The sequence below is a fragment of the Vipera berus genome, assembly GCF_964194415.1.
Source record: "Vipera berus genome assembly, chromosome: 2".
Taxonomy (NCBI): Eukaryota; Metazoa; Chordata; class Lepidosauria; order Squamata; family Viperidae; genus Vipera; species Vipera berus.
In genome coordinates, this window is record NC_138203.1 from 188,031,514 (window position 1) to 188,047,032 (window position 15,519).

Genomic DNA, 15,519 nt, shown 5'->3' on the forward strand with positions numbered 1-15,519 from the left:
CCCTTGCTTAATGTTTCATGATATTTTCCATACCATATGGATCAAATTGCAGGAGAAAAAGATCGCATATATCTTAAGGTTATAACTCAATCATAACTGCCATACAAAAGTAAAAAGAAATGCTGTTACTTTGCTACCTTCTTCCATAACAAAATGCTGGCTACTCTGTGTAGCATTTAGATTTAAGCCAACCAAAAGGAAACTGATAAGCATTCAGGAATAGTGGACATTCATTATATAAGTAATGATATTCTACACAAGATTACTACTTCTCTTCTAGGTTGATACTATTGTAGTTAACTGATTTGTCCAAATTACTTCTGTCCTGTTTGTACTGGAAGGTCTTATACCCAATGAACTATCTTCTGTCATTTAAAAAATATTCAGGGCAGCTTAAGAGCTTATTGATTGGGAATTTTTATAATGCTCAAAATGGAGGCATCTTCATATCTCTCCAGGTATTTAAAATGAATTGAATTAATCATAGGCTTAAAAGTCTCTGGTGATCTTTGTTAACTTCTTTGGGTTTAATTAAAACATCTGTGCACTTTTAATTTATCGATTCATCCAACTCATATGTCATGATTTTTAAGACACCCCAGCATGCTCTGCATCATTTTTAACCCAATTTCCAGTTAACTAAAGCAATTAAATTCACCCTGGATTAATTAAAGCATCCATACTTTAGTGCTTAAGTCAGCGTGTGCTGCTTTCCCCACATGGTTTTTGAATATTAGGGATTTGACACACCTGATGAGTTTTTTGTCCTATGATTCTCTGCCTTGCCTGCTAACGTGTAGTTTGATAGCACAGGAGAGTAAACTTTTCAGATATTGTATTTCTACTCCAACTCTCATTAGAATGATGAAATCTTTGAGTCCTTGTTCCCAAAATCAGGGATGTAAGATAATATACAGTACGTCATTCTACAGAAAATTGATGGATAGCATAAAGAAATAAGTGTTATTACAAGAGATAAGAGAACTCACAGTTCAATGTTAAATATTTAGGATTTTTATATAATGCCTCAATAAATATATAAGACAATATATAAAAAAATTAAAAAATATATAAAAATTCTTGAACAATTAGAGAAGTTCTACAATGCACCAATTAGCTAAAGACATTATGGGTTCCCCTCAATTAAATGTATTCACACATGGGGGGCTAGACAGTCATTTCCTGGATGCTTTATACTGAACTTTAAACTGAGAAATAGAATTGTATTCAGTAAACTAAATGGCTTCATCCAGTGTTTTGATTTTCTGGTTGTTGTGTTTTCTGTCTACTTAGTTCATCTTTGTCACATGAGGTCCAGCTACAGCCATTTCAGGATTGGGTGGAGAAGCTTGGTTTGGGAAACTATACTAATGACCCAGTTGGATTGTCAGGATGTGCTTTCTGTATGACTATCCTTTAAGATTCTGAAAGATTGAATTGTGCCAAATGTGCTTGTCATTTATGTTGATTAAAGTATATTGTATTCGTTTGGATGTCCTACTTGCCCCTATATAAACCTCAACAATCTTAGTAACCAACTATTTGAAATAGGTCTGTATCTTATTTTAAGAAGTTCATGGAGGTTTAATTCCACACACCCTATTATAGACAGCCAATTTGGTGGTTACGATATCAGGCTAGAAACTGGGAGGGTGAATTCTAGTCCTGTCTTAGATGACCTTGAACCAGTCACTCTTTGTCAGCACTAGCACGGGTGTCAAACTCATCACGTCATGTGACATGTTGTGACATATCCTGACTTGTCAGAGCTGGGATGGGCGCAGCCTCTGTATGATGCAACCGGCCCATGGACCTGCAGTTTGACACCCCTGGCGCTAGGAAGTAGGCAATAGCAAATCATTTCTGAAATCTTTCAGAAGAAAACTGCACGGACTTGCCCAGGCAGTTATCAGGAGTCAAGACTGACTAATCGGAATCAAAAACAAAAATAACCCTTCTTATGGAAAATAGTTTATAAGGTAAAGGACCGCTTCTTTAAAAAATCTCAATGAAGGATTATTGTCTTTTTCCAAGTAAAGCTGGGATTAGTTTTAAAATAATTCTGACACCGGGTAAACTTTCTCTATTTGCCTAAAAACTTTAATTAAAGTAGGTCTATTAACTATGTCATTCTCTAGTGGCCATTATGACACTGTTGTTTATTGCCTTATTATTTGTCATACTATTTGGCCTTATTTTGCTGATTATTCATGTAGTGTACATATCTTGGTATCTGAAAGAATAAAGGGCAGATTAGATAGGCAGTCCTCTTCAAAAGAACTTGAAGGGCTGAAAAATCATCATCCTTCAAGGAATTTGTCTTTGTAAGGCCTAAGCAAAGAAAAGATATACTCATATCAGCAGCCATTTAATTCCTATTAAAGGAATGGTCTAGTCTGACTTATTGGAGACGCAGAATTAATTATCCTCTTGAAGAGGGATTCTCAGAGGGTCAGCTTGAAGAGTACTGACAATAGATTTATTGCACGTCAGTCTATACTGTCCTTCCCAGTGGTCTGTAGAATAACAAACTTTTTCCTTCATAGTCTTTTAGTTCCAAGACAGGCACATGAGAATTTGCATCCCAGTAATAAGTAAGAGTCCATCTTCCCATCACATACACGCATTTAGACTTTTGTGTGTGGAAGTAAGAATTAATAGATACTGACTTATCCTGCTTGATCTTTGCCTAGTTGGACAGGACTAGTTGGGTGTTCTTATAGTACGTCTTGTAATCTTCATCATGGCAGCAACCGCTAATGAAATAGGTTCCTATCAGGAAATGTAATGGTGCTGTACTGATGCCATTATTTTTTGAAAGAAGAGGTTTTGTTTGTTTTTTTTGTTTTTTGTTTTTAAAAAACTAATAACATGATAATATAACTGGTTGACAATTTCAAAAAAAGATGGTTTGTGTCTGAATGGTAAGTGTCAGGAAAAGCACTATTTTGGAAGTTTGTTTTGTTTTGGAAGTTATAAGCATAAACCAAAAAAAACTTATTAATGCTTTCCATTCTGTCCAGGCTTTTTTTTTCATTCCATACACATATTTAGGCAATCATAGAAATATGTCACATAGAATAACTTGGTATTATTATTATTAAGTATTTGAATTATAGGCTTTATTCTTAAATAATCTAGATCTGAGATTTTTTGGGTGGTCTCCCATCCAAATACGTAGCTAGTTTAGTTTTTGGAGATCAACCAAGGATATACTTTATGATAATTATATTGTAGAACACAGTTTGGTGTAGTGATTAAGGCACCAGAATCTGTGAGTTCTAGTCTCGCCTTAGGTACAAAATCACAATTACTTTCTTCCAGTCACACTCTCTTAGCTCGAGGAAATAAGCAAGGCAAACCTCTTCTGAAATCTTGCCTGAAAAATGCAGGGAATTGTCCAGGCATCAACACTGAGCTGAAGACACAAAAATACTTAATAATATACTGTAATATAAGCAGGTTCAACCATATTTGAATGGAAAATATGCTGTGTGGTATAATAGTTGTGAACTGTCTAACATTCCAGCTAGTTCCACTTAAAAAAAACCACGTCGTTTCAAGAGCCATAATCAATAAAGACCCATATGCCTGGGCAAAGTTGGTTTTTTAAGAACTTGATATGAGTTTATTTTTAAATCATGGAAACTATATCAAATTTTCTCTGAGCAAAATGTGAGGTTGTGAAAAGAAAGTCTGTAAATGAAGCTTTGCTTGTTTTATTCTAATTTGTCAAGGTGTGACTCACTACTTTAGCATCTACTAACATTATTTTGCCTTAGAATTTACTCCATCTTAAGAAAGTATTCATGTTGGTATTATTAATACTTAAAATGATATTTATACTTAATGTTGTGACATCAAAATTACATAGAAAAATTTATCTGCAAGGATAATGCTGTGATTTTCAATAGCCCCAATCATACATTGTTTTATATAGTGATTTGTTAATGTAATTGATTTCAAATGATCAATTATGGCAACTGTGAAAATGGTTGCATTTATTGAAATAATGCTGGCAATATAAAAGTTTGATTCAAACCCTACAATGGAGATTCTGTTTTTATCAAGATGAAGATGCTTCAGCAAAAAAAAAAAAATGCAACTCTAGATACCTAAAGCCTAAATTACCTAAAATGGTAATTCAGAACAGCATGTATTGCATTTTTTTAAACTTCAAACACCTTTTAAATCTGTTTCTTGCTAGTAAAGTCAGCATACCCTTACACAAGTTGGTTATTGACATGCTGTTTTGTTTCCTTTTTTTCATTCAATTATCCAGCTGCGTGTCCAGTTCTGTGCAGTGGCAATGGACAATACACCAAAGGAGCCTGTTTGTGCTACAGTGGCTGGAAAGGGCCAGAGTGTGACATACCCATCAGCCAGTGTATTGATCCGTCATGTGGAGGCCATGGTTCTTGCATTGAAGGGAACTGTGTTTGCTCTGTAGGATACAAAGGCGAAAACTGTGAGGAAGGTAAATGCTGCTATACAAACCACATTTGTTCACCTTGTATTGAGTAAAGAGGGTGAGAGGACAAAAGGAAAAATTCCATAATGCTCTGATACACAACTACTGTAATAGTCCCAGAGCAGAAGTTCAGGATTTCGGCATCCCCTGTGTTACTGGTTGATGTGATTTGTATTTATGCTTCTTTCTTTCCATGTACTTAAGGATCTTAATAATTTCAGCCATTGCAAAATAACACACCACAGGTAAACCTGAGTGATGCTTTTGTTATGGGGGTCTGGATCTATCTTTTCTTTTCTTTGGGGGTATGGATTTTATTGACTGAGCATTTTTAAAGTGCAAAATGCAGAACAAAACAAATAAAAAAGATGGTATACAAAATGGCATAATTGGAAACCTATAAAAGCAAACACTTCAGTCATAATTAATTCAGAAAAAGAGGACCCAGATTTGAAAGACTACAGGTATCCATGTCACTTAGAGACCCCATGTAGAGTAAATTATTCTTGTTACATGCAATCACATTGAATTAAGGGAAAGTAAGTGGTATACAGAAAGGAAGGCAATTTAATGAATTCTAAAAAAGCACTTTGTATTGAACATTTAAGTAGCTAAAGTTTTCTGCAAAAGGAGTGAGGGAGTGCCAGGAATAGGAGAGTGAAAAGTTTTAACTAAATTGAAATGACCAAATATGGCCACGAATGGGATATTTTGTGTGATTTTGCTTACAATTAATTTTTGTCCCCTGTGATGCTTGAAATGGAAAGTTCTCCAGAACAAGACAATTGCTAGAAGCCGGCATGAGTTTGTCAAAAATAGATCATGCCAGACAAACTTAGTGGATAAGAGAAATGCTGTAAGCATAGCTTAGTTAGACTTAAGTAAGACATTTGGCAAAGCAGACCATAGCCTACTTCTTGGTAAGATAGGTCAATGTGGAATAAACAATACCACCACCAAATGGATTTGTAACTGGCTGACCAACATCACTCAGTAGGTAGCCCAAAATGGAACTTGGAGGAAACCATACAGTGGGCTACTCCAAGGTTCTGACTTAGGCCCAGTACTCTTCAACATCTTCATAAAACCTGGCTCTTTGAGCTGTCAGGCCCAGGCTGAGGGGTTTTAATTTTTTATTGGTTTTAGTTTTAAATTTCGGGGACTTTATTTAATTAATTGTTTTAATCTGATTTTAACTTTTGTATGTTTGTTTTAATCTTCCCTGTACACCGCCCTGAGTCCTCTGGGAATAGGGCGGTATATAAATTTAATAAAATAAATAAAAAATAAAATAAATAAATGATTTAGATCAGCAGTGTCAAACTGCCGGCCTGTGGGCCAGAGATGTCATGAAGAAACCGCACCCACCCCATTGCCGGCAATGGGGAAAAAGTTCCGATATGTCGCGCGATGTCACGTGACATCGCGAGTTTGACATGTCTGATTTAGATGAATGGATAGAAAGGGAAGTCATCAAATTTGCAGACAACACCAAGCTAGCCAGAATAGCTAACACTTTGGAAGATAGATTTGAAATTCAGAAGGATCTTGATAGACTTCAGCCTAGACTGGGCCCTATCCAACAAATTGCAATTCAGTAGTGAGAAAAGTAGGTTCCTACACATAGGCAACAAATAACCAAATGCAGAGGCATAGAATAGGTTGTACCCGGCTCAGCAGTACTAACTATGAGAGGGATCTAAATGTCCTTATAGATTATCACTTAAGTATGAGTCAGAAATGTGCTGTAGCAACCTATTATTCTAAATCCTATGTTCTGTGGTTGACTTCAGAGAAGGGTGATTTAGCGTTCAAGCTAAATGTCCTATCTTTAAAGCAAGCAAGGTGTCTGTCTCTATTTAAACGGTATTATTGGTATCCAGCATCCAGTGTATATCTGATGATATCTCAAACAGGAATGAAGGAAAGGAAGTTTACTATTTTCCTGTTCAGGTTAATCTCTCATAATTATTTTCAAGGTCACTTCCAATATTCATTCATTCATTCATTGGATTGCATCATATCCTACCTTTTCTCACAGAGTTCAAGAAAATTACATGAGGCTTACCCTTTTGAAGAAGCTTGCACTGAAATACAATGTTAGATTGAAAGCTATCCTGAATATGGAATTCTGGGGGAAGACTTAAACCAGAATTTCCCCAAATCTCCTCCAGTATTTTATCTACTTGACCTATTTATTTATTTATCCAATTTATATGGCCATCCACATCACAAAAAGACTCTGGGCAGCATAAGCAATTAAACAAAAGTATAAATATATAAAACAATGAATATTAAAAATACAAAATCATTTCTAAAAAAGTCAGACATATTTACTATGTATAAGGTAGTGTAAATGTCTGATTATCAGTGATGTTTTGAACCTTGATTTAATAAGTAAATAATTGATAAACCAAATCTCCCATTGTGTGCTTTAAGTGTGTATGTGTGTGTGTAAACACACACATATATAGGTCTGCAGACCTTATGAATTCAAGAACCTTAATATGTTAATATGTTAAACTTCATATCTGTCACTGAATGGTCAAATTGTCCACAGAAATAGAAATGATGTCATTTATGTTATATTTATGTAATCTGTAGAGCTTTATAGAAAGCTTTCAACATCCACCTCACAGACCTAATCAGATCCACTAAGTCAGCTTATTCAGTTTGTGGGTGGCTGAGCAGTTCTTTATATTCCTCTTGCCATATCAAGAGTCAGAGCAGGCACTGCAACTGCACCAAGAATATGCCTGCATCAGCCAGTCTGTACCTTTCTCCTTTCTCGGTTTCTCTGGAGAAAATTTTGCAAATGTGTGTTAAATATAATCCGTTTCAGTATCCTCTTCAAAATAACAGTATTTTACGAGAGTCTCAATAAGTGCATTTAGTTCAGGAAAACCCAGTCAAATATTTATAACTGAAAGAGCCCTTAATTCCAGTGCTTTATTCATTCTGTTTAAGAAATAATTATAAAATTAATGCAAATCTAAGTAGATGTTTAAAACAAATTCGCTGCATAGCTATTTGGACTTTATAGCCTACAAAACCTATACCCCAGGACAACATTCTTTAATCAGCAATTTCATAATCCTGGTGTTTCCCTTCTCCCATAAATCTGTGCACAGATGAACATCATGTGCATGTGTGTATTTGGGTGTGTGGTAAAAATATATAAATACACATTGGACCTGATACCATCCTGGTCAAATTATTTGGGGAAACAAACTTGCCCTCATAGAAAAATACAGTATAGAATCATCACATTTATGATAATAGAATAGAATAGAATAGAATAGAATAGAATAGAATAGAATAGAATAGAATAGAATAGAATAGAATAGAATAGAATAGAATAGAATAGAATAGAATAGAATAGAAGATGGAAGGGACCTTGGAGGTCTTCTAGTCCAGCCCCCTGCTCAAGCAAGAGAACCTATACCATCTCAGACAAGTGACTGTCCAGTCTCTTCTTAAAAACCTCCAGTGATGGAGCACCCATGATTTCTGAAGGCAAGCTGTTCCACTGGTTAATTGTCCTCACAGTTAGAAAGTTTCTCCTTAATTCCAGATTGCTTCACTCTTTGGTCAGTTTCCAACCATTGTATCTTGTCTGGCCCTCTGGTGCTTTGGAGAATAACATGACCCCCTCTCTTTGTCGTAGCCCCTCAAATACTGGAATAATTTAATTTGGCTTTTAATTTACCTTTACAAGCCTATTTCATCCTGTTTTTAACCTCAAACTAGTTTTCATCTCCAAGTTCTTTCATCAAGAAAAGAAATACTGTAAACTGTAATAGGTTTATTATCTTTGTAGGTAGTGCAATTCCTTTATAGATTCCAGAAGAAAAAAAAAACTTGACATAAGTGAAATGCTATTCTTATTAAAGGCTCTCTGTGACTGCTAAACTATGACCTCTACATATTAGTGTGTTCAGAAAGAATGAACAAATGATTTAATCAAGAGCAAGAAAGAATAAGGAATTTGAAAGATCAATGGATTTTAGAAAACATGTATAAATTATAGATATAGATAGATATAGATATAGATATAGATATAGATATAGATATAGATATAGATATAGATATAGATATAGATATAGATATAGATATAGATGATATAAATATAAATATAGATATAGAGGTTTTTTATGCATCTTATCGACCCAAATATGGGGAGAAGAAATCTTTTGCCTGTATCAGCCCAAACTAGGGCCATCCACAGGCCGCAATCACTACTGCAACAATCATTTTTATATTAAATTTGGATTGCTAACAAAGAATTAAAGGGAGACTTTAATAGCTTGAAATAGCTATACCAGTCTCCCTTTAATTCTTTGTTAGCCATCCAAATTATATATATAGTTTATCTTTAGGATATACTAGATTAGGTGCATATAAAATAAATTCTTAGGCAGTTATTTAATAGTTTAAAACATTTGTTCCATGTAACAATAACAACAACAAATAAACATATTTGATTTTTTATTAAAAGGTAAAAAAAAGTCTATCGATTTGTGCTTTTGAAAAGAATGGACTGAGGTTGATTCATATGCTACTTTCTAGCTATGAAATGGAATTGTATACTGTAGGTCAGCACTTTTTTTCCCGTTAGCTGTTTATTTCAGATATTCATCACAGTCATATTGTTCAAACAATTTACCTGAAATGGCTATGGCACTGAAATCGATATATGCGATACACAAATTTTGCTGCGTACACTGTTGCTCTATTAAAATTGTACACACAAAAAATTGAAATAGCTAACTTGTCAGCCTTCATTTAGTGCAATTTGGGGTAGAAAGTGAGTAAAATTAACAAATTAGGTTAGGTTAATAGTATTTTTGTTGTCACTTTTATAGCTGTGCCATTTTTCAAAGGTATTTAACTTTATAAATATAATTTTTAGCCGTAGGGGTTTTTGTATAATACAGTATTGGAAAAATGCCTTGACCTTTTTTGTCCTTGTGTGATTGAAAATATGTATTCTACCTTTAAGATAGCTTTTCTTAGGGTGGAACAGTGAGAATGTCATATCTATGGAAACTCTGTTACTAGGTTTCAGCTAATAATCTAGGCCCTAAAGATCCCATGTATTCTGAATCTCATATTGTTGATTTTTCTATATATGCTAAATCATTTTAAGAGCATAGACTTCAAGAAGAAATACATTCTTATGCAGGTTGTTTTCTCATTCTGTGAAACATTATTGTGTGATTGGCCATTCATATGCTTATTAATACAAATAAATTATCTTTGCATGGATAGACTTTTCTCAAGTATTCCCAAAATTATGCATTTTTTAAAAGATACACTAGGCTTAATATCATCTGGGTTATTTCTGGGTAAACAATACTTTACCTATGTTAGCTACTGACCAGTAGGAAGCACTATGGGAGCAGTTTCATTGATAGAGTACGTTTTCAGCATAAGTATGCTTCATACTAGATGTTCTATATTGAAGCCCTTAGCAGCAATTGAATCCAAAGGCTTAGACATGTTTATTATTCACTGAATTTATTTTTTATAGATATCTTGGTCTGAGAGTTCCTAGCTTACAGGAAGGGTCATCTTAGGAAATTTTTCTACATGCTCTCATACTTTTCAATCAAGACAAAAATGAATCACGTAATACCCCCTACTGGTCAGTACCTAATATAACATCCCTTCCCAATTTAAGAGCAGAAGCTCTTGAGAACTCTGGATGAGGCCCAGACTAATGAAAATCAGAAAACACTCTAGTCTAGTATAAGAGGTTTTGAAACCTTAAATTTTGTTTGCTTAATAATGTTCTCCCAACTGAGCCTTGGTGGAGCAGTGGGCTAATGCCTCCTTAAGTAACACCAGCTGCCTGCAATTAGTGCAGGTTAACATCCCACCAGGCTCAAGGTTGACTCAGCCTTCCATCCTTCCGAGGTAGGTAAAATGAGGCCCCAGATTGTTGGGGGCAATAAGCTGACTTTGTAATAATGCCGCTTGGGGGGGCCCGAAAGCCCTAATAAGCAGGCATATACATAGAATGAAGGCTATTGCTAAGCACATTGGTTTGTGCTTAAATTGTAAGCCGCCCTGAGACTTTGGAAAACGGCGGGATATAAATGGGATTAAAATAAAAAATAAAAATAAATACTGGTTCTGTTGCCCAGTGTGCCCTTTGTCCAAACTTAACACACTATGGAAGAGATTGTAAAATAAGCTTTATTCTACCAAAGAAAGGACACAGCAAAAATGTTCCAAGCATATGCATAGGTTAATCACAATTTTTTTGTAACTGTCATTTCAGTAGTACCATAGCCTAATTCCCAATAATATATTTCCTTTTTTAACAATCTACTTCTCGTTTGACCAACACATTTTAACTATAGTATGTGCAAAATCTTTCTTGTTTTGTGCATTATGCCTTATCCCATAATATACGGTACATCAAGGTACAATTTAGCAAACAAAAGAGCTTATACCTTGCCCTACACCTGAACTTACATTGAACTTTAAGTGGACTTTTTATGTAGGATTTGGGCCTTCTCTACTAATATTAACATATAAAGATTTAAATAGCACTTGAGGGCACACAAAGAAAAATAAAGGAATTAAGTGTGTGGCAATGCCAAAAGGGTCAATGCAATCCTGGGCTATATCAACAAAAGTCCAGATCATAGGAAGTGATAGTTTTATCCTGTGCTGCATTAGTTAGACAGCACCTGGCATACTTCTCCAATTTCATCATCAGATCTTTATTATAGTCAAAGATTAGCATAATTGTCAAATTTTGCTGGCTGCTGAGGAATTAGAAAGAGCACAAAGAATAACAAAAATGCAGAGGGGCTAAATCTTATGAAGAATTGATTAAAATAAATGGGTAAGTTTAGAGTAAAGAAAAGAAATTTAAAGGGAGATGTGACATATGTCTTTCATTATTTGAACAGTTGTCAGTAGGGAGAGGTGTGGATTTATTATCTGTTGTGCATCATGGTAAGAAAAGAACCAGTGACCAGAAACATTCAGAGAGAGATCCAAACTAGAAATAAAAAATTCCTTACTGTGATTGCTATTAAGCAGTGGAACAGTTCCTATAATCATGGGAGTTCTGTCATTGGAGGTTTTCAAGCAGGCATTGGACAGCCATTTGCTAGAATGATCTGAGGCAGAGGGTTGAACTGGAAGATCTGCAAGGCTCTTCCAGCTCTGATGTTATAATTCTAAGGTGTATTTTATTTACATTGTTGTTGTTAGTTGCGAAGTCGTGTCCGACCCATCGCGACCCCATGGACAACCAAATCCTGCCTGTACTTCTGGTAGTTCTCGATCCACATACTGCTAGAGTCTAGCTTGTAGGATTTTAAGCATATTTTTCTCTTCAACTTATGTATATGCATTTTCTGATTTTTTTAATGACCCTGTAATCTCTTGCATTGGGTGGAGTCAGGGCTACTGAATGGAGTTGAGTGTTTACTGGTTGGATGCTCTTCCTAATGCCAACATGGAGCTCACAGCAGACATTTTCTCTTTGCACTCAGAGAAAAATATATACTGCTACCTAGAATTGAACTCAAAGCCTCCTGATTGTGAGGCTTGTGTTGCACCTTTGAACACCACAGTGCTCACATTTTCTGATCTATGATCAAAAAATATCCAAATATAATTGTTATAATGTTGACAGTTGTTAGAATATTGATGTTTCTTTGGCAACCTCCTGGATTGTAGACACTTTCTCTACTTCAGTTATTGTTTATTGAGGGATAACTGTTAATAAGGCTATTCATTAACAAACATGCAGTGATAGAACTTGAAATGCTAGAGCAGAGACCATCTCCAGTGTTACTATATATATATCTTATCTTACATGGTTTTAGGATAAATTTGAATATGCCATCTTGAGTTTTGGAAAAAGAAGAGATATAAAGCTAATTAAATAAGTAAATATCTTGCTTAGGATCATGGCTGGTTAATAACTGTGCCATCTGGAATTGTGTCTGATGTGATCACCTGGGAACAATCAATTATTAAATTGATTAATGGAAGAAAAAATAGATTTCTGCATGCTTTGAAAAGTATTTGGAAGTGCTATAAACCTCCTAGAAGCACAGTACCTCTCTACTATACATTAAATCAATCCAACTGCTGCCTGAACTGGAAGTTAAAAATTGTATTACTATAGTGAGTGAGCTCCTTAAAGCAATCACAACTCTTTTTCAGTTGTGCAAAGAAGTGTGAAGAAAGGCAGCAGACAGGTGCTGTTCTCATGTAAAGCCCTAGCGAAAAGCAGTGCAATGCTTAATGGTGTTTTTGTTTGAAGTTCACGTAGGTAATGTTCAACAAACCAATAAAGCAAGATTTTTTTAAAAAAACAACAACTGAAAATGTTTAAAACAAGTGGAAAGTAAATAAAAACAAACAAAAATATCTTCCACAGGTTGCTTTTATCTGAAGGGTTTGGGGCAGGTAGCCAACTGCTGAAAAACAGAGATATTAAGAAATCCTTTGCTTCATAGTTAGCTAAAACTAGGGTTATTACAGTTGTAAAAATATGGATAACCAGGTGAACAAAGGAAAGAGGGTTTTTTGCATACCAATTATAGTAATCCTGCTGAAACAGATTGAAAAAGTATGACTGATTATGCTTGAAAATTTGATTGTTATTTTTTTTTCTTACTGATAATAGAAGGTAGAACACAGAATCATAGGGCTGGAGGAGACCTGGTCTTCTAGTCCAACCCTCTTCTCAAGGCATGAGATTTTATACAGTCTTGGTCAAACGGCTGCCCAACCTTCAGTGACAAAACACCCACAACTCCAAAAGGCAAGCTCTTCCACTGATTAATTGTTCTCACTGTCAGAAAATTTCTTCTTACTTCTAGGCTGGATAAATTAATGAGCTTTACTGAGCTTCCATGCCAGACTTCTTGTTCTTTGGAGAATAAGTCAACCCTCTCTTCTCTGTGACAGCCCCTCAAGTAGTGGAAGACAGTTATCAAGAGCCCTTTGGGCACAGTGGTTAGAATACAGTTCTGCAGGCTACTTCTGCTTACTCCCAGCTGCCAGCAGTTTGGCAGAATCTCACCAGCTCAGGGTTGACTCAGCCTTCCATCCTTCCGAGGTCAGTAACATGAGGACCCAGATTGTTGGGGGCAATAGGCTGACTCTGTAAACTACTTAGAGACAGCTGTAAAGCACTGTGAAGTGGTATATAAGTCTAAGTGCTATTGCTATTCCCTCTAAACCTTCGCTTCAATAGGCTAGACATACCTAGCCCTCAACCGTTCATCATACAATTTAACCTCCAGACTCTTTTTCATCTTGGTTGCTCCTCTCTGCACACTTTCTAGGGTCTCAGCATCTTTTTTGTATCATGGTGACCAGAACTATAACCTATCTTCCATCCAAAATGCATTTCAGACAATTAACAATGTAAGAGGACAAAATAATAAATCTAAAATGTTTAAGACATGGGGGTGGGTTTTAATAGTCATTGAATAAAATAAAATACATGCATGGGAAATAATACAATAGCACTTGCCAGATTAAAATGAAACTCAGCAAGAAATCAGCTCAAGCAGCAAATCGCTCACTGTTTGAATAAATATTCCTTGCTCTGCAGCAAAGAGATAGGACAGGTGAGCTTAACCTAACCTGCCTGGATACAGAAACTCAGAATCTCATCATAGTCCTTGTGTTCTTGCTATGTATTTCCTTTTTTGACAGAACCAAACTGTTTCTCTGATAATTGGTACAGTTGTTCAGTATTTTGCACATTTGTTGAGTCTAGCTGCTTTGGTATACGAGTCGTGGGTTCAGGTGACTATTTAGAAGTGGCTCTTCCAAAGGACCTTTCACAGGAAAATCTGAGTCTTTGCTCCCATCAAGAAAAGGTTGTGCATCACGTGCTTTTATTAGTATGGCAGTGATATTGGACTGTTGTTTATTATATCAGATTCTACTTTTCTTTTTAACCTTTTTATTCTATCTGGAGGTTTTTAAACCATTCAGAGTCACTTTTGACTGGAATGGCATATACTGTAAGTATTAGTAACTAAGTAGCAGTGTGTGTGTGTGTGTGTGTGTGCATGTGTGTACATACACATACACCATTTATTCTAGTCTCTAAGCCACACAGCATTGTTCCATATGTGTTAACATCAAAGTGCTGGGATTTTAACTATCTCTCCTGCAGATTTCAAGAGTTCAAAGAGTATTTAATCTTTGCCTGCAGCTTTCCTATTTGATAACTGGTTTATTGCCAGTTGAACCTTACTTTTCTAGTGAAATTTCTTCCTGAATACATTTTTTTTCTGTCACTTTATAACCCTGTTTGGTAAAGGTTCCAGTATACTCTTTCCAAAATTTTTAAACCTATTTGTTTAGATAGTTAGTGTCATCACTCATCTCACACCTTTGATTCTAGCTGGCAAACAAACATAAAAACATTTTAAATAGTTCGAACACAATTCAAAGAAAATATTAAGTACAAATAGCAGCCAAGAGATATTATGCTCTGTCAGAGTCAACATAACCAGGAATATTGCATACTTGGGACCCTAGGTGCGGGCATAGAGCAGGTCTTCAAGTTAGGTCAACATCCTAATCTCAGAGAGGAGAATGTTCCAGAAGGCAGGCACTACAGCAGAAAATTTAGATCAACAAATGTATATCAAGTTATATTTGTTATTATAAAAATATTTTTATACCTTTAAAATAAATTTAAATCAACAAAATCTGTGGCACAGTCACAGTTTATCATGTGTTTTCCTGTATCTTACAGTGTGTCTGCTTTCTTTTTCTTGTTAATTTTCTATTTGTGGACACTCATTCATAATCACCCACTTTTTTCATGTTGTATTTAGTACCACTTGCAATTTGTTACAGAATTTCCCAGTGTCTTCTTCCTGTGTGTGAGCAGTAGGTACAAATGCTGCTATAACATGACATTTGTAAAAGGTAGAAAATTGTCACTTATTCGGGTAGAGCAGAACAAATAGTCAGTGAATGTGTTTTTGAGTTTCAATGGCAATCAATTCTTGCAGATGACTCTTGCCCTGATCATTTGAGTT

At 35.4% G+C, this 15,519-nt stretch overlaps 1 protein-coding gene across 5 annotated transcripts in view; it reads left to right on the forward strand.

The window, feature by feature from the left end:
- Positions 1-15,519, forward strand: part of TENM2 (teneurin transmembrane protein 2) — a gene marked incomplete at its 5' end in the record, with an annotated part of 970,964 nt that overhangs the window by 770,159 nt on the left and 185,286 nt on the right. For all 5 annotated transcript variants that reach the window (XM_081316730.1, XM_081316731.1, XM_081316732.1 and 2 more), the window contains one exon: positions 4,283-4,477. In XM_081316730.1, coding sequence (XP_081172856.1) covers positions 4,283-4,477 — 195 coding nt within the window. The remainder of the gene's footprint in view (positions 1-4,282; positions 4,478-15,519) is intronic.